This window comes from Phocoena phocoena, chromosome 1 (genome assembly GCF_963924675.1).
Source record: "Phocoena phocoena chromosome 1, mPhoPho1.1, whole genome shotgun sequence".
NCBI classification, from domain to species: domain Eukaryota; kingdom Metazoa; phylum Chordata; class Mammalia; order Artiodactyla; family Phocoenidae; genus Phocoena; species Phocoena phocoena.
In genome coordinates, this window is record NC_089219.1 from 159,173,505 (window position 1) to 159,194,279 (window position 20,775).

The 20,775-nt window shown below is 38.2% G+C and overlaps 1 protein-coding gene across 2 annotated transcripts in view; it reads left to right on the forward strand.

Moving 5' to 3' along the window:
• The window catches only part of SDCCAG8 (SHH signaling and ciliogenesis regulator SDCCAG8), a 261,132-nt gene that overhangs the window by 170,241 nt on the left and 70,116 nt on the right, over positions 1 to 20,775 (forward strand). For both annotated transcript variants that reach the window (XM_065881558.1, XM_065881567.1), the window contains one exon: positions 6,336 to 6,467. In XM_065881558.1, the coding sequence (XP_065737630.1) occupies positions 6,336 to 6,467 (132 nt within the window). The remainder of the gene's footprint in view (positions 1 to 6,335; positions 6,468 to 20,775) is intronic.

Consider the following 20,775-nt stretch of genomic DNA (forward strand, 5'->3'; position numbering starts at 1 on the left):
CTGGCTTCCTACATGAAAGACACTCCATTTTGATATTACCTTTGCTTTGAAAACACCTATAAAACTTGAAGGGCTCAGAGTGTTTCTTTTAAAGTAAAGCTATACATTTATTAAGTCTTGTAGAAGCCCTCCAGGAGTGAGCCTCTACATACCCTCTACTAAACTTTTAGGATAAATAATTCCCCCTGTGCTTTGAAGTGAGGAAATCCTGAAGTTTTCTGAGCTTTCTAAACTGTTGTCATTGTGAAAGCACAGTCTCCAAAATAATTATTTAGGCCATATGGTAATTTTAATCCAGGTTTTCCTCAGAGTACTGCAGTAAAATTTTTCCTGAAAGTAAGTGTATTTATTTCATGTTGACTAACAATTTAAACATTTTTTTTTTGGTCTAAGAGTTTCATGTTATTCAAAATCCCATACTAAATAAATGGATTCATACCATTTAAAATATGCTTTTTTTTTTTTTTTTTTTTAACTCACAGCTCTAGTCCTCTGACTAGAGCCCCTGAAGAATCACTGGGAAAGCTGACAATCTGGGAGCACCAATCCCAGACACTCTTACTCTCTATCCCATCCTCATGCTAGGCTGCTTTATGAAAGTGTTTAGAAATGGCTCCTCCGTGTGTACGTCCTGTTGTATGTGTTTCTCCCCAAGTAGATGTAAGTCGCATTATGGCTGTGCCTATTGCTTCTGCTGTCTGCAAGCCCTCCACAGTGAAAAGCCGGTACTTCCTGCACAGTATGCCTTCCACACTGCTCGGGTGGTGTCTGTAACCCCAGGGTTTGTGAATGGCACATCCCATTTTAAAACTAAAAGTGAACTGCCAATTCCATGCATTTTATATAGCTTGTTTTTGAGCATCAGACAAGTAATTCCATTTTGCTTTTAATTGGCACTAGGCAGACATTCTGACTGATTTTAGATGAAACTCACATAAACTTCAGCTCCCTTTTGTCTTTATTTCCCAGGACTCTGAGAGCTTATTACAGTGGTAGGGTTGTTTCTGAAGTTGGTAAATGGAGATATTTAAATATCTTTGGTGCAACTGTGATTTTTCTTTATCAAAGTGAAGGAGGTGTTCCCTGTCCCCAGGCACTTAGATGAATCAGCAGTAAAATGTTTGCAGTGCAGTTTGCAGTGCAATCTAAAACGTGGCCTGGGAAGAGCTCAGAGAGGTTGGGCACCGGCTAGGAAGGGAGCCTCTGCCAGCTGCAGAATGGAGATCCAGCATGTGCTAGGTTTTCACCTCTCAACACTTCTGCCCCAGTGAAAAGAAAAGGATATAGAGCATAGAACTGGGGTCTGCATGGTTTTGCTTCTCTTTGTTTTCTATCATTGTCACTGTCTGGGTTGCTAGGTTCGTGGATTGATGTCTAACACTACCCATTGTATATTTGTGATTTGCGTTTTGTAATTAAGAGGGACAATGGGAGTCCATTGGGTCTCGTTATATATAATGGTTGGTTTAATTTGTTTTGCTTCTATCTTGTTAATTGTAAATTGATCATTAAGATTTGAATTCTAATCTGTCACCAGGGTTGTGGGTATTGAGGCTAGAGCAATGATCCTGGCTTTAATCACTGATGATGAGAAACAAATTTTATAATTTTGGTACATATTGCAGTTCATATATTTTAACACTGTATTTTATGGTGTTATAAATATTGTTAAGTGACTTTTAGTGTAGTTTTACTGTGTGGACTATAATGTATAAATTATATTACTGTTTTGGCAACAGTAGGTATCCAACTGTGTGAGTTTAATTGAAGTAAAGAACACATACCCGGTTGAACTATTTTTTTTCCCTGGCATGTTCAGATGATGTTAGTTTGGGATGCTACAAAAATTATATTCTACAAGAAGAAACTGATATTGTCCTCTGCTAATTATTACCAAAAGTTGAATGAGACTCTAAAAGAGTAAAAAATTAAGGGGTCATGTTTTTCTTTAAAAAGCAATTATCACTGTAATCCTAATTATCGTAGTAAAATATTATACTTCATGGAAATGTAATTACACAGTATAACTGGTATATAAAAATGCAGTGAGAAGTTCATGCTTCTGTAAAGGCAGAAATTACCTAAATTTTCTATGAAAATGGATTAGAATCAGTTTTCTTTTTATATGACACTAGGATAATCATGCCACAAATGTAATCTCAAGCTAACATAGAAGCTCGTAAGTTTACTTTTTGAACTTTGTAAACTGCTGGTTCTTTCAATATATCATGGACTCTAGACAGATAAAAGATGATGTCCATGTACATATACCAAATTTTTATTGAACATTGGAAGTTGGTAGGCAAATTACTATTATAAACAAAGAAAAGCATACACATAAAATATGCAAAGCAGAAAAGTACTGTAGCAATAAAATACTTGATAGTAATATGTACTTTACAATTAACATTTATATTTTTGAAATTCTGTATATAAGATATCCTCAATATAGGGCATTTGGTTATAAATGCAAAGAAAAATTAAGGAAAAAAATTTCCTGTAACATTACCATCCAGCTAACTATGGTTAACTTTTGACATGTTTACTTTCAGTCATTTTCCATGTGTAGGTAAATGTGTATGTTACCATGCACTTATATTGTGAGTGATATACATATGTGTGTGTGTATATATACAGTTTTACACCCTGCTTTTTTTACTTAATATTATCTGATGAACACTTTTCTACATCAGTAAATACTCAGAAAACATAATTTTAGTTGAATCATTTGTATGAATAATAATTCATCAGAATTTTAAACTCTTTTAAAATGTAATGAATAATATAATAATAATTTTATACATAAATCTGAATTTTTTCATGATTTTCTTAGTTGAGATGTCTAAAAGGGGATTGCTGGTCCAAAGACTGTGAACCCTGTTAAGGCTGTTAATGTGTATGACTTTGCTCAAGTACTGCACTAAATTCTGCTCAGTATATATGTGTACATAGCAGTTTGTGACAAAAGAAGTGAGAGGTTTTTCAAAAAAGGAGTGAGGGGCCATGTTGCACAGTGTGTGGGACAACCCCTTTAGAGTTGGACAGACCAGTGTTTGTGTCTGGGCTTGGGTAATCACCATTTAGGTGACCTTAGGCGAATTATTAAACCTCATATTTACCTCCCAGAGAAAAGGGAATAAACACTTAACCTTGTAGGATTAATTGAGATCATAATGTAAAGGATGAATTCCACTACCTAGAGTAGTGTAGGCATACAGTAAATGTTTTATTAGGCATTTCTTTGAATAATAGGGAAATTGAATGTTTTATAAATGTTTATTGATCATTTATGTTTCTTCCTCTGTGAGTATTTTTCATATCCCTTGTACTTTTTTAATTGGAATTTTGATGAAGAGTGGGGATAGCAGTTTATTATATAATGCTTCTAATATTCATTTGTCTCATTTTTTACGTTCCCTTTTTTTAATTTCGAAAAATTTGTTCCCAGTTCTTTTTGTTTCTTAAGAATTTTTTCAAAATCAAGGTGACTTTATTTTTTGTTTTAAATATTACAATACATGTCCATTGTAAAAATTCAGAAAATACAGAAAAGGAAAAAAAATATTTTATATTGCTAATCTGGACACCAAGAGATAATCAATATTAATATGTGGAATACATGTCAAAATATTTTTTATTTTATAAAATAAAATTACCTTATGCTGATTTTTAATATTTTCCTTTTTTACCAATATGTCATATTTTTAGGTCAATATATAACACCAATAAATAGCCATATTTTCAGAATAGCATCTTGATATTTCTTTTTTAAAGTAATGTAACTAATCATCTGTTGATACATTTCTGGGTTAAGTTTTCATATATTGGGTTGCAGAGCAAGGTTGTTTCTAGAAACAGTGCTACAAGGAACATGCTCATAAAAACATATGATTTTGTTGTATGTAAAAGCTTTATATTCTTATATTGTAAAATCTATGTTTCCTTCGTGACTTTTCAAAAGTGACTTGTTTTTCTGGGAAAGTACCTGAGAACAGATAAATATTCTTATGCATTTTTTTCTAATGCAGTTTAAGGATATTTTTGGGCCTTTTGGAATTTTAGTGCATAGTGCATATTGTGATAGGAAATACTAATCGTGGAAGAATACTAAATTAAAAATTTCATATAACTGCTCCTAAATTCTTTTATATTGTATGTGATTTTGAAAGGATAGAGATAGTCATTATTTACTTATTTAGACTATTTCAAATATAAGTAAATTCTTGTTAGAAGAAGTAAATATAGATTGAGTGCTTAATCTGAGCTTGAAAATGAGATAATCCATGCCCTTGTGTGTAATCTGTAATCTAGCAAGAAGGATGAGGCACAGAGCACAATTCACAGGAATAAATTATAAGCTAATGTATGCATAAAAGCTAGAGGTAGTTTCAAAAAATGTGCTGGCATACTGAGAACTGCAGGTATTAATCAGAGCAAGCTTTCTTCGAGATGAAACTTGAACCAAGGTGAAAACAAAATGAGGAATGAGGTGAACTAAAAGCGAGCAATTGCTTCATGCCATGTGAAGCAGCTTGGTCCTTGGGATAAATTCCCTTAGCAAATCCAAATCTTTTCCAGTAAAAAAAAAAAAAAGGCTATGTCACCTAATGGAGGAATCCTTTCTTTGGAGGGAAATAATTTTACATCAAGCATCTCACATAAACCTCAAGAAACGAACCAGTTGTTAACTACTTGTATTTTAATGTGCAAGACTTCTAAGCTTTCAGTTCTAACCTATGAGGCAGTGGAGTATGAGGAGATGGTGGAGTAAGTAGTAATGTTTAATTAAATCAAGGACAAAGTACAATTTTTCTTGGACAGATGTCTCTCTTAGCTTCAAATTTTGAGCCTTGAAATGGCCATCCAAGACACTGAAGAAGTAACGTTATTTCCTCACAAACACCAATCATCACCAAAGCAGATAGATATCTGTAATCCCAAATGAAATAATGTGAAAACAGAAAGAAAATTGGGGGAATGGTACCTCACTTAGCAAATGGAGGAAGGTGAGTCTTAAATGTCTGCAGACAGGGATACTTGTATGTGAAGCAAGCTGATCTGCTCTCAGGATCCCAGAAAGACTTAGAAGGCAGGAGTGGAATATAGGACTGAAGCCAAAGTTGACAGTTCTACCCCCACCCCATGCAGCCAGGTGACTATCCCTCCTCCACCCAGAAAACTAGGAGCTTCTCCTCTGAAGAGATTAAACCAGCAGGCACTGGTGAAAATAGCTGCACTGAAATTAGAATAGAAGAATTAATTAAAAGTCTACATTCTGAAAGGTGAGTACACCACCCCTCTATTTCCAACCAGCTCCTAGACCACTGATGGTTAGGGTTGTACACAACAAGCAGGAAAATGGAGAATCCTTCTTTTGAGAAACAGAATGGCCACAGGGGAAAGAATTACGGATGCTGATAATATTGGGAATCTCCCATCAGAAAAGATGGCTTGCCACTCAATCATTCTACACTAAAGCCCACTTGTTTAGGGAAAATAAATGTACACAAATGCATGTGTAATCATAATATACTCCTTAAACAACAAGGACCAATATTTATGTAGTTGTTATGACATAAAACTGATACTGATTTAACTACAAACTGAAATATTAGTAATTACATTGACAAGCTGGAGGTGGAGTCAGGGGGCAGAGAACCACCATTTTTTTTTTTTTTTTTTGTGGTACGCAGGCCTCTCACTGTTGTGGCCTCTCCCATTGCGGAGCACAGGCCCTGGATGCGCAGGCTCAGCGGCCGTGGCTCACAGGCCTAGCCGCTCCACGGCATGTGGGATCTTCCCAGACCAGGGCACGAACCCGTGTCCCCTGCATCAGCAGGCGGACTCTCAACCACTGCCCCACCAGGGAAGCCTCACCATTTTTTAAAACCATATGATTTTAATCATGTACCATTAAATTAGCTATGTTAATTAAAAGAAACAACTCTCTGTCAGAAATTAGGCCTGGGGTTGTTCCTGTAACGGCATGGTAGCTGGCCTGTAATAGATACTTACTAAATATTTGGTAAATTAATAGCTGCCTTTTTAAAAACGGGATTTGATTATTATCAATTTTGTCTTGTTCCTTGAAAAAACTCTCTCTGTTGAAGTTGTTATTCCTCTTTCTGTCTACCAGTTGAGTTCCTGCAGTGTGTATATCCTTCTACTAGACATTCTGTAATTTCTGAAATATTTTATTTTACATAAAATAATTTTTATTGACACTGTTATGTTTAAGTACAGAGTTCAAGAAAATGATAAGGTTATACAATAAAAACATGGTCTGTTAATAAGAACCTTTAACATCAGTCACTTCTGTGTTTACACCTCTCTAGATCTGAAATAGCTCAGCTCAGTCAAGAAAAAAGGTATACATGTGACAAACTGGAAAAGTTACAGAGAAGAAATGATGAATTGGAGGAACAGTGTGTCCAGCATGGGAGACTACATGAGATAATGAAGCAAAGGTAATAAAGACTTAATAATCAACTGATGTGCCACATATTGAATGTGTTTGGTTCAAAAACAGAATGGGAATTGCTGTGGAATAAATAGAATTCATGGTTACTATGGTACTCAAGGAACATGCTTAAAATCTAATATTTCCATATATTTATGCTTTCTCAATTTAGGTTGTTCTTATAATACACAGAGAGGAGAGCACATTCCCTCTTTACTATTCTCTAAAGACACAGAAGTAGATTTAATATAGAACACTGTAGGAAAACCATCTACCTTTAAGGTGCAAGCTGGTAATGTAATATGCAGGAATTTCAAAACTTCTCTTCTAGAAATTAGGTTTTGTATGTATTTTTGTAAGATACAACATGTAAGGCCTAAGAAGGTTAAATATATTGCTAGAGTCAGAATTTGACTCCAGACCCTGTGGTTCTTTCTAGTGGTGTACTTTGAGCAAGTTACTTAACCTCTCTGAGCATCAGTTTCTTCATCTATATATTGGAGCTAACAATAGCCACTTTGCAGTTTGGTATAAAGATCAAATATAATATATGTAAAGCACCTGGCTCATAATAGCCACCTACTAAATGGAATCAATATTTACTCTCTTTTTCTAGATGGAGAAGCTCAAGCTGAGAGATACTAATGTATTTGCTCAAAGTGCCATATTGAGTAAGTTGGTAGAGTTCAAACTTGAATCATGATCTTTTGATTCCAAACTCCTTTCCTTTTTTGTGCAGTATTTTTTTGTGTGTGAAAAACACAGTCCCTTATATTTACTATAAATGTGTCACTCCTAATTTCTATATAGTGATGAATTACCCAGGAAAAATAATCTCAGCAATCGCACACATAACAGCAGTTAACCTTCCAGTGGAGATAGTTTTCTTGGCATCCATCTCCCCATTTCTATCCCATCCCCAGACACCCCAGGCCTACTCTGTTTCAAAATCAATTGTTCATATAACTGAGGGGAAAAGAAAATATTTAAATACTCCCTCTATCATTATTTTTTAAAGTAAACATGGAGTCCCGTGGCAGGGGCAGGAGGAATGTTTATAAATTTGATCACTTTCTCTATTGAAGAGAAGAAAGGTAGTCAGAAAATGACACCAAAATATTAAAAGGTGAGTATATTTATAAAGAATTAATCATTCATTTATTTTCTAAGCCAGAGATCAGCAAACTATTTCTGTAAAGGACCAGAGAGTAAAATATTTTAGGCTTCCTGGGCCACGAGTAGTCTCTGTCACGTAGTCTTTGTTTTGTTTTTCTTTACAACCCTTTAAAAAGACAAAAACCATTCTTAGCTAGAAGCCCAACAAAATGAGTGAAAAGATTTGGACCTTGGGCTATAATTTGCTCCTGCACTATGCAACCAACTCATCTTTCTAATATTTCTTTTCTTACATCTGTATATTGTTTTAGAGTTCACAAGATTCACCTCACACATGTTTTCTTACCTGAAACAAACCTGGGAAGTAGTTGTTATTATCATCTTCCTTTCCAGGTGGAAAGCTAAGGCTCAGAAAGATAAAGTTGCCAACTGAAGGTCAGATAGTAAATTAATCATTCATTCATTGATATGAATGATAGTAAATTCATTCATTCAACAAATATTTATTGATTGCTACCATGTGTCATGTTCTCCACCACATGCTGGGAGTAAAATAGCAAAGTAAATATAATTCCTAGTCTAATGGAGTTTACAGCCTTATAGGGAAGATAGATATTGACAAGAGAATTTCACAGATATCTAATTAATTGCAGTAATGATTAGTTATATGAAAGGGAAATATACTTTGTGGTATAAGCACATTTAATAAGGCGACTTACCCTGATCCAGAAGAAGTTTCAATGAAAAAATGACACTTGAAATGAATTTGTGAGTGACAATATAGGGATTATTAGTCCTAGGGCAGGAGCTGGCAAATTGCACCCCAGCCCAAGCCCATTTTGTGTGACTCAAGAACATAGTCATGCTCATTTGTTTACATGTTATCTGTGGCTCCTTTCACCCTACAATGAGTAGGTGAGTCAAAGACTGGCCTGTTGGCTCACAAAGCCTAAAATATTTACTATCTCGCCCTCTCCTAAAAAAGTTTGCCAGCTCCTCTTCTAGAGAAAAGAAAACTGTAAATTGAAGGTCCTGAGATAGGACTTTTAAAGAAGGAAAGAAACTGTGTTTAACATAAAGAATAATGGAAAAAATAGCATGTGATGAGGTTGGAGAGGCAGGTGAGGGCCGGATAAAGACAAGGCCTTTAAGTTTTTATTGTAGACCTTTCACTTTATCCTTTTACTAAAAAGAAGATATTAAAAGATTTTTTAAAAAACAAAGGAGAATTATGTGATCAAATTTGCATTTTAAAAATAGCATTCCAGCTCCAGAGTTGATAATGGATTGGAGCAGAGCCATGGTGTTTACACAAGACCAGTTAGGGAGCTAGTAGAGCAGTTAGTCAAGTGATGATGATGGCTTAGATTGAACTGATAATAATGATGCTAGAAGTAAACAGATTGGTGAAATATATAGGAGGTGAAATCAACAGGACTTAATGACTGATTGGCTATGTTGGGTAGAGAATTGTGCATATCCATATTTCTGACATGAGCAATACGTACATAGTGGTAGTACTTAGTGAGAATAGAAAATACACAAAATAAGGAGGTTTGTGGTCGAGATGGCCTGGGTTTGGGATAAGATCAAGTGTTAGGTTTTGACCCTGTTGAATTTAATGTTCAAGAGCATTGTACAAATGGGTATGTTGAATAAGCATGGAGACACAAGGGACTAAGCTCAGGAGTGAGGACTGGGCTGGAGATAGAAATCCCCACTGGCTTACAGAGAATATTAGAAACCTTGGGAGTAAGTGTGGTCACCTAGAGAAATAAAGTGAGAAGGAAGATGGGCTTACTGAATCCTAAAGAACATCAAAAGTTTTAAAGGTAAGGTAACCTGAGAAATAAGTAGAAACTGAAAAGCCTTGTTATCATGCATGCCGACAGATGGAAATACTTCAGGAAAGAGGAGGTGATCTACCAGATGCTGCTGAGTGATTAAATAAGACTGAAAAGTATCCATTGGACTTAGTGACATGGACAGCACTGGTTATGTTAACAAAAATATTTGTACTGGAAGAGTGGGTACAGAAATCATATAATATGGATTGAAAACAGTGTGAGTTGAAAAATTGAAATAGCAAATTTAAACCACTTTTTCACAAGATTTGGGTGCACAGAAAAGAGGGAAGCAAGAGAAAGCAAGTGACAGACCAACCAACTGGTGGTGGGTAGATGTATTGGGAGGGGCATTTTGGAAAAGACAATTTTTTGAGTTGCAGTAGATGTGAACTTATTAAATTCTGATTGTCAAGATTATTAAAGTTTTAAAGTCAGGAAAGTTACATTTTCCAGCTGGTAGTTTGGAACCCTTGGTGTCCACAAAGGCAGACCAGGGAATTCAGGCTAAAGATAGCAATGGTATTTCTTTCTAGTTATATTTTAAAATAAGTATTGATTCATATATTTCTCCCTAGAAAGTAGAACCACGTGAGAACTCCACAGTGTATACACAGGGAGCAAGCCCTCGAGCTAGTGGAAATGGGCTGAACGCACTCATGTGTTCTCATGTGATTTAGTATTATGTCACCAACCCCCAGAAATCCTGGTTGTTTTTTTGGTTATACACTTTCACATTTTTAAAAAATTTCTTATGGTAGTGTATTGTTTAAATTATATACATAAAAACCATTGAATGGGGACTTCCCTGGTGACAGTGGTTAAGAATCCGCCTGTCAATGCAGGAGACACGGGTTTGATCCCTGGTCCGGGAAGATCCCACATACTGTGGAGCAACTAAGCCCGTGCGCCACAACTACTGAGCCTGCACTCTAGAGCCCATGAGCACTGAGCCCGTGTACCACAACTACTGAAGCCCGTGTGCCTAGAACCCATACTCCACAACAAGAGAAGCCCATGCACAGCAATGAAGAGTAGCCCTGGCTCACTGCAACTAGAGGAAAGCCCACGAACAGCAACGAAGACCCAACACAGCCAAAAGAAAAAAAAAAAAAGATAATAATAATTAATAAATAAATAATTTAAAAAAACGTTGAATGATGACATGAAGCTGCTGACTGAAATGTAACAAACTAATTATTAATTTAGAACTGGTAATTCTTTTATAAACTGCCTCACAATGATCTTTAATGAATCTGTAAGCTGTATTTTTCTAATAGAAATTTTATTCCTTGAAAACTAGGGTTAAAAATAAGAAGTAAAATATTGATTTTTATCTAATTCAACATTAAATTTTGGAGAACTGTTCATTATTTTCTGAGAAGTGCTTGAAAAAAACAAAATATTGGCAAATAGAATCCAACAGCATTTAAAAAGAATTACACACCACAATCAAGTAGGATTTATTCTAAGTATGCAAGTCTGGTTCATTATTTGAAAATTAAATGTAATCTATCACATCAATAAGCTAAAAAAGAAAAATCACATGATCACATTAATAGATGCAGAAAAAGCTTTTGACAAAATCCAAACACATTCATGATTTTAAAAAACTCTCAGTAAACTAGAAATAGAGGGAAACGTTCTCAACTTGATAAAGAATATCTTAAAAAAAAACCCTACAGGTAACATTATACTTAATGGTGAGAAACTCAAAGCTTTCCCCATTGATCAGGTGTAAGTCAAGGTTACTCCCTTTTACCCATCCTTTTCAACATCATACTGGAAGTAATGCAATAAGACAAGAAAAGGAAATAAAAGGTATAAAGACTGGGAGGGAAGAGGAATAAAAACCTTTCTTGATTGCAAGATGACATGATCATCTATGTAGAAAATCTGAAAGAATTGATGAAAAATTCTTGGAACTAAAAAGCAATTATGGCAGGTTGCAAGGTACAAGGTTAATATCTGAAAGTTATTTGCTTTCCTATATACCAGCAATGAACAAGTGGAATTTGAAATTAAAAACACAATACCGTTTACATTAGCCCCCCTAAAATGAAAAGTTTTGGTATAAATCTAACAAATTATGTACAAAATCTAGATGTGGAAAACTATAAAACGCTGATGAATAAAATTAAAGAAGAACTAATAAATAGAGAGATATTCAGGTTAATGGATAAGAAGACTCAGTATCAAAGGAGGTCAAGATGGTGGAGGAGTAGGAGGATGTGGAGTTCATCTCTCCCCACAGATGCATCAAGAATACATCTACAGGACTTCCCTGGTGGTGCAGTGGTTGAGAGTCCACCTGCCAATGCAGGGGACACGGGTTCGTGCCCCAGTCTGGGACGATCCCACATGCCGCGGAGCGGCTGGGCCTGTGAGCCATGGCCACTGAGCCTGCTCATCTGGAGCCTGGGCTCTGCAATGGGAGAGGCCACAGCAGTGAGAGGCCCACATACCGCAAAAAAAAAAAAAAAAAAAATACATCTACAAATGGAACAAGTCTCACAGAGCACTGGCTGAACACTGGCAGAGGACCTTGGACACCAAAAAGGACAAGAAAGATCCCCCATAACCTGGTAGGATGAAAGAAAGAAGAAGGGGGAAAGAAGAGGAGAGGAAGCCGGATGTGAATGGCAGCCCTGGGGGGGAGCTTGAGGAGAGGAGAGGTTCCTGCATCTGGAGAAGCCCCCTCACTGGTGGGGAGATCGGTTGGGACAGAAGGGGAGCTTCGGGGCTATCAGAAGAGAGTGCAGCAACTGTTCTGTGGCAGGTAAGACAGAGTGAGACCTACACAGACGGTTCGTGCCACAGCCCTGTGTGCCCCTGCCCTAGATGTGTCCCTGGTGAGGATGGGGGCTGCGTACTGGAATGTGGTGTTTGGAGAGCAGACCTGGGTAGAGGACTGCTGTTGGCTATAAGGAGACAGCCTGAGGGGACAGGAGTGAGGACATTGCAACCAGGAATGCCTGTGGAGGAAACCCAGGCTGCCATAGAAGCAAAGCACCATTGTTAAGTGATGTGTAAGGGGCAGAGCTGCCATTGCAGGCTCTCTCCCCATGTGCCATCCCTGCCTCCCTGGGCACTAGGAAGGGCCCCTGCTGGGGCCAGCCCTCTCGAGCCAGCAGCCGGGTGCAAGGAGCGGCCCCTGCCAGGGCTAGCCTCTTGTGCAGGGGGCCAGGCACTAGGAGGGGCCCCCACCAGGGCCGGGTTCTATCACACTGGCAGCCAGGCACTAGGCAACCCCTCTGGGGCCTGCTCTCTCCTGCCTGTGGCTGGGTGCTAGGAGCCCCCCAACACACACACAAGGTCTCTTGTGCCCGTGACGGCTGGCTCCCTCACATGCCTTGTCACCACCGGGGCCAGCTTCCCCACATGCCTCATCAACACTAGGGCTGGCTCGCCCACGCCTGTGGCTGGGTATTAGGAAGAGCCCCCACTGGGGCCGACTCTCTTGTGCCTGTGGCCACCAGCTCCCCCTAATGCCTGTTGCTGCCAGGGGTTCTGTGACCCCAGCCACCGTGCTGCTGCCACAACCCCTCCTTGCCGGGGGGTGGACTCCTGTGCTCCAGGGCAGCCTTGACAGCAGACCCCTATGGGTGGCCCACAAGCAGAGGTGGGACTGAATCCACAACTGAGCCTTAGGGGCCATGCAACTAAGAAAGAAAAGCTGAAACCTCTCCACAGAGCTGTTCAAACCATGAATTGACAATGCTGTGACTGGCTTTGTAAACTCAGTGCCTACAGAACATCTGAATGAACACCCAGTGCTCCTGAAACCAAGATGGGCCTAGCTTTAGCAGCTGTAGATTTTGTCGGCACATACACATGGGGGTTGGGCCAGACTAGAGTCAGAGCTGCCCCCATAGCACCCATAGTGGGTCCAACCCATGATTACTGCAATCCTGGGACCTGACTTAAGTGGATCTATGCTGGTGGCCTGGTGAAAACAACGTCTGAGAGACACCAGGGCCAACTGCCGGCATACCCACAGTTAAGGTGGGGCCTAGAGCAGTGCCAACAACAGTGTAAGAGAGCTCGCACAACAGGTGAAAAGTGACATAACAGAGGACAGCCACAGGTGAACAGGTCCAGAGGAGGAATACTCAGAGGCTTCCCTCCCAGTGGGAGTACTCCAATCCTACCTACCTCACACCACAGATCAGAAATACAGCTAAGAAACAGATCCGAGGGCCTCTACTCCAACAACTAGGGAGCAGACCCCATGTCTGACAGGGCAGTGACAACCACAGAGCAAAGGGGAGGCCCTGCTCAATATCCAGTGCTGGCTCTGTTCACCACAACATCAGTCACACCTCCTGTAAAGGCGATAACGGCCAGGATACACTGAGGAAGAGGTGGCAAACATCTATACTAAAAACAACCCTCACACCAAAAAATATTAAACCCATGCAGGCTACATAGGGACATTCCCACATAAAATAGCCCTCCAAGACAGTCTGAGGGTCTGGAATTTGGTAGAAGAACCCCCAGACCATTTAGCCATGAAGGCCAGCAGGGCTTGAGTGCAGGAACTCCATAGGGCTGGGAGAAACAGAGACTAAACCCTTGGATGGCACACAGAAGGTCTCACATGCACTGCGACCCGGCACAAAGCAGTACCTCAATAGCAACCTGGGCTACACCTACCTAGAGGTCTCAGAGGGTGTCCTGGGGAGGTGAAGGTCGACTATCGCTCACCACGAGGGCAAGAACACTGGTAGCAGAAGCCCCAGGGAATATTGATTGGAGTGAGATCTTCTGGAGGTCCATATTTTGGCACCAAGACCCAGCCCCACCCAACAACCTGCGGCTCCAAAGCTGGAAAACCTCAGGCCAAACAACCACCAAGATAGGAATACAGCCCCACCCATCAGAAGACAGGCTGCCTAAAGTTGTACTGAGCTCACATCCACCTCAAAACACACCCCTTGATGTGGCCCTGCCCATCAGAAGGACAAGATCCAGCTGCACCCATGAGAGGGCAGGCACCAGTCTCTTCCACCAGGAAGGCTGCACAAGCCCCTGGATCAAACTCGCCCACCAGGGAGCAGACACCAGAAGCAAGAGAACTACAATCCTGCAGCCTGTGGAAAGGACACCACAAATACAGAAAGTTAGACAAAATGAGATGACAGAGAAATATGTTACAAAAGAAGGAACAAGATAAAAACCCACAAGAACAACTAAATGAAGAGGAGATAGGCAATCTACCTGAAAAAGAATTCAGAGTAATGATAGTAAAGATGATCCAGAATCTTGTTAAAAGAGTGGAGGGATAGATCAAGAAGATAGATACAAGAAATGTTTAACAAGGAGCTAGAAGATTTAAAGTACAAATAAACAGATGAACAATACAATAACTGAAATGAAAAATGCAGTAGAAGGAATCAATAGCAGAATAACTGAGGCAGGAGAATGAATTAGTGAGGTGGAAGACATAGTGGTGGAAATCACTGCCACAGAACAGAATAAAGAAAAAGGAATGAAAAGAAATGAGGACAGTCTCAGAGATCTCCGGGATAATAATAAGCACACCAACATTCTCATTATAGGGGTACCAGAAGGAGAAGAGAAAGAAAGAGCCTGAGAAAATAATTGAAGATATTTTAGCCAGAAACTTCCCTAACATGAGAAAGGAAACACTCACTAAGTCCAGGAAGCACAGAGAATCCCACACTGGATGAACCCAAGGAGGAACATGCCAAGACACATATTAATCAAACTGGCAAAAATTAAAGACAAAGGAAAACTGTTAAAAGCAACCAGGGAAAAGCAACAAATAACATATGAGGGAATCCTGATTATTATTATCAGCTGATTTTTCAGCAGAAACTCTGCAGGCCAGAAAGAGAGTGGCATGATATATTTCAAGTGATGAAAGGGAAAAACCTACAATCAAGAATACCCAGCAAGGCTCTCATTCAGAATCGACAGAGAAAACCAAAGCTTTACAGACAAGCAAGAGCTAAGAGAATTCAGCACCATGAAATCAGTTTTACAACAAATGCTAAAGGAACTTTCGTAGGCGGGAAAGAGACTAGCAAATTAAAACAACCTTGTACATATATAGACTGCTAAATTAAAACCTCATGGGAATAGCAAACCCAAAAACTACAATAGATACACAAACAAGAAAGAAAAAGCAACCCAAACACAACACTAAGGATGATCATCAAACCACAAGAGAAGGCAACAAAAAAGTAAGGGAAGAAAAAATAAAACCCAAAACAGTTAAGAAAATGGCAGTAGGATTATACATATTGATAATTACCTTAAATGCAAATGGATTAAATGCTCCATCCAAAAGACATAGACTGGCTGAATGGATATGCTCTCTACAGAGACCCACTTCAGACCTAGGGACACATACAGACTGAAAGTGAGGGGATGGAAAAAGATATTCCATGCAAATGGAAATCAAAAGAAAGCTGAAGTAGCAATACTCATATCAGACAAAATAGACTTTAAAATAAAGACTGTTGTAAGAGATAAGGAAGGACACTACATAATGATCAAGGGATCAATCCAAGAAGGTATAAAACTTGTAAATTATATGCACCAAATGTAGGAGCACCTCAATTTATAAGCCAAATGCTAACATCCATCAAAGGGGAAATTGACAATAACACAATAATAGTGGGGGATTTTAACACCCCACTTACACCAATGGACAGATCATCCAGACAGAAAATTAATAAGGAAACACAAGCCTTAAGTGGCACATTAGACCAGATAGACTTAGCTGATATCTATAGGACATTCCATCCAAAAGCAGCAGAATACACTTTCTTCTCAAGTACCCGTGGAACATTCTCTAGGATAGATCACATCTTGGGCCAAAAATCAAGCCTATGTAAATTTAAGAAGATTGAAATCATATCAAGCATCTTTTCAAACTACAGACTATGAGATTATAAATCAATTACAGGAAAAAAAACTGTTAAAAACACAAACACATGGAGACTAAATAATATGTTACTAAATAACCAAAGGATCACTGAAGAAATCAAAGAGGAAATCAAAAAAAAAATACTTAGAGACAAATGACAATAAAAACACCACAATCCAAAACCTATGGGATGCAGCAAAAGCAGTTCTAAGAGGGAAGTTTACAGCAATACAATCTTACCTCAGGAAACAAGAAAAATCTCAAGTAAACAACCTAACCTTACACCTAAAGCAACTAGAGATAGAAAAACAAACAAAACCAAAAAACAAACAAAATCATAAAGATCACAGCAGAAATAAATGAAATAGAGGTGAAGAAAACAATAGCAAAGATGGATGAAACTAAAAGTTGGTTCTTTGAGAAGATAAACAAAATTGATAAATCTTTAGCCAGACTCATAAAGCAAAAAAGGGAGAGGACTCAAATCAATAAAATTAGAAATGAAAAAGGATCCGTTACAATAGACAGAACAGAAATACAAAGGATCATAAGAGACTACTACAAGCAACTATATGCCAATAAAATGGACAACCAAGAAGAAATGGACAAATTCCTAGAAAGGTATAACCTTCTAAGACTGAACAAGGAAGAAATAGAAAGTACGAACAGAACAATCACATGTACTGAAATTGAAACTGATTAAAAATCTTCCAACAAACAAAAGTCCAGATGGCTTCACAGGTGAGTTCTGTCAAACATTTAGAGAAGAGTTAACACCTATCCTTCTCAAACTCTTCCCAAAAATTGCAGAGGGAGGAACACTCCCAAGTTCATTCTACAAGGCCACCATCACCATGATACCAAAACCAGACAAAGATATCACAAAAAAAGAAAATTACAGGCCAATATCATTGATAAATATAGATGTAAAAATCCTCAACAAAATACTAGCAAACTGAATCCAACAACACATTAAAAGGATCATACACCATGATCAAGTGGAATTTATCCCAGGGATGCAAGGATTTTTCAATATCTGCAAATCAATCAGTGTGATACACCACATTAACAAACTGAAGAATAAAAACCATATGATTATCTCAATAGATGCAGAAAAAGCTTGTGACAAAATTCAACACCCATTTATGATAAAAACTCTCCAGAAGTTTTTATCAGAGGGCATAGCAGGCATAGAGGGAACCTACTTCAACATAATAAAGGCCATATATGACAAACCCACAGCAAACATCATCCTCGACGGTGAAAAATTGAAAGCATTTCCTCTAAGATCAGGAAGAAGACAAGGATGTCCACCCTAGCCATTTTCATTCAACATAGTTTTGGAAGCCCAAGCCATGGCAATCAGAGAAGAAAAAGAGATAAAAGGAATTCAAATTGGAAAAGAAGTAAAACTGTCACTGTTTGCAGATGACATGATACATAGAAAATGCTAAATATGCTACTAGAAAACTATTAGAGCTCATCAATGAATTTGGTAAATTTTCAGGATACAAAATAAATACACAGAAATCTCTTGCATTCCTATACACTAACAATGAAAGATCAGAAAGAGAAATTAAGGAAACAATCCCATTTACCATCACATCAAGAAGAATAAAATACCTAAGAATAAACCTACCTAAGGAGGCAAAAGACCTGTACTCAGAAAACTATAAGACACTGATGAAAGAAATCAAAGATGACACAAACAGATGGAGAGCCATACCTTGTTCTTGGATTGGAAGAATCAATATTGTCAAAATGACTATACTACCCAAAGTAATCTACAGATTCAATGCAATCCCTATCAAATTACCGATAGCATTTTTCACAATCAGAACAGAAAATTTTGCAATTTGTATGGAAACACAAAAGACCTCGTATAGCCAAGGCAATCTTGAGAAAGAAAAACAGAGCTGGAGAAATCAGACTCCCTGACTTCAGACTATACTACAAAGTTACAGTAATCAAAACAGTATGGTACTGGCACAAAAAAACAGACATATAGATCAATGGAAAAGGATAGAAAGTCTAGAGATAAACCCACATGCCTACGGTCACCTAATCTATGACAAAGGAGGAAAGAATATACAATGGAGAAAAGACAGTCTCTTCAATATGTGGTGCTGGGAAAATTGGACAGCTACCTATAAAGAATGAAATTTAAATGCTGCCTAACACCATACACAAAAATAAACTCAAAATGGATTAAAGATCTAAATGTAGGACCAGATACTATAAAACTCTTAGAGGAAAACATAGGCAGAACACTCTCTGACATAAATCACAGCAAGATCTTTTCTGATCCACCCCCTAGAGTAATGGAAGTAAGAACAAAAATAAACAAATGGGACTAATTAAACTTAAAAGCTTTTGCACAGCAAAGGAAACCATAAACAAAACAAAAATACAACCCACAGAATGGGAGAAAATGTTTGCAAATGAAGCAACCGACAAGGGATTCATCTACAAAAAACAAACAGCTTCTGCAGCTCTATATCAAAAAAACAAACAACCCAACCCCAAAATGGAGAAGATCTAAATAGACATTTCTCCAAAGAAGAAATACAGATGGCCAAGAGGCACATGAAAAGATGCTCAGCATCACTAATTATTAGAGAAATGCAAATCAAAACTACAGTGAGGTATCAGCTCGCACCAGTTAGAACGACCATCATCAAAAAATCTCAAATAATAAATGCTGGAGAGGGTGTGGAGAAAAGGGAACCTTCCTATACTCTTGGTGGGAATGTAAATTGATACAGCCACTATGGAGAAAAGTATGGAGATTCATTAAAAAACTAAAAATAGAGCTACATATGATCCACCAATCCCACTCCTGGGCATGCATCCAGTGAAAATCATAATTAAAAAGGATACATGGGGCTTCCCTGGTGGCGCAGTGGTTGAGAGTCCGCCTGCTGATGCAGGGGACACAGGTTCGTGCCCCGGTCCGGGAAGATCCCACATGCCGCAGAGCGGCTAGGCCTGTGAGCCATGGCTGCTGAGCCTGCGCGTCCAGAGCCTGTGTTCCGCGACGGGAGAGGCCAGAACAGTGAGAGGCCCGCATACCGCAAAAAAAAAAAGGATACATGCACTCTAATGTTCATTGCAGCACCATTTACAACAGCCAGGATATGGAAGCAGCCTAAATGTCCATTGATGGAGGAATGGATAAAGAATATGTGGTACATATATACAATGGAATATTACTCAGCCATAAAAAATGAAATAATGCCACTTGCAGTGACATGGATGGACCTAGAGCTTGTCATACTGAGTGAAGTAAGTCAGACAGAGAAAGACAAATATCCTATGATATCACTTATATGTGGAATCTAAAGAAATGGTACAAATGAACTTATCTACAAAACAGAAATAAAGTCACAGATATAGAAAACAAACTTGTAGTTACCACAGGAGAAAGCAGGGAGAGGGATAAATTGGGAGGTTGGGATTGACATGTACACACTACTATATATAAAATAGGTAACTAATAAGAGCCTACTGAATAGCACAGGGAACTCTCTTCAATACTCTGTAATGACCTATGTGGGAATAGGATCTAAAACAGAGTGGAGGAAAAAGAAAAAATAAAGAAGTCTCAATATCGTCAAGATATCAGTTCTTCCCAATTTGATCTGTATATTAATACAAGTGCAATCAAAATCCCAGCAAGGTATTTTGTGGATGGGGACAAGCTGCTTCTAAAGTTTCTGTATGGGGAGGCAAAAGACCCAAAATAGCCAAAACAATTTCAATATAATGAAGAACAACGTTGGAGGACTGGATACTACCTGACTTCCAACTTACTATAAACCTACAGCAATTAAGACAGTGTAGTATTTAAGAAAGAACAAACAAATATATCTATGAAACAGAATAGAGAGCCCAGAAATAAACCCACATAAACATAGTCAACCAACCTTTGACAAAGTAGCAAAGGCAGTACAGTGGAGCAAAGAAAATCCTTTCAAAATATAATGCTGGAACAACTGGACATCCACATAGAGAAAAATGAATGTAGACACAGATCTTACACCTTACATGAGATTAACTCAATATGGATCACAGACCTAAATGTAAAGTGCAAAATTATAAAACTCCTAGAAGATAACCTTGATGAACTTGGGAATGGTGATGACCTTTTAGTTATATCAAAAGCATGATACATGAAAGAAATAATTGGTAAGATGGACTTCATTAAAATTCACAACTTCTGCTTTGAGAAAGACAATGTCAAGAGAATTAGAAGACAAGCCACATACTAAGAGAAAATATTTGCAAAAGGCATATCTGATAAAGGACTGTTACCCAAAATATACAAAGAGCACTTAAAGTTCAAGAACAAGAAAACAAACAACCCAATTAAAAAATGGACCAAAGTCCTTGACAGATACCAAAGAAGAGATACAGATGGCAAATAAGCATATGAAAAATCCTCCATGTCATATGTC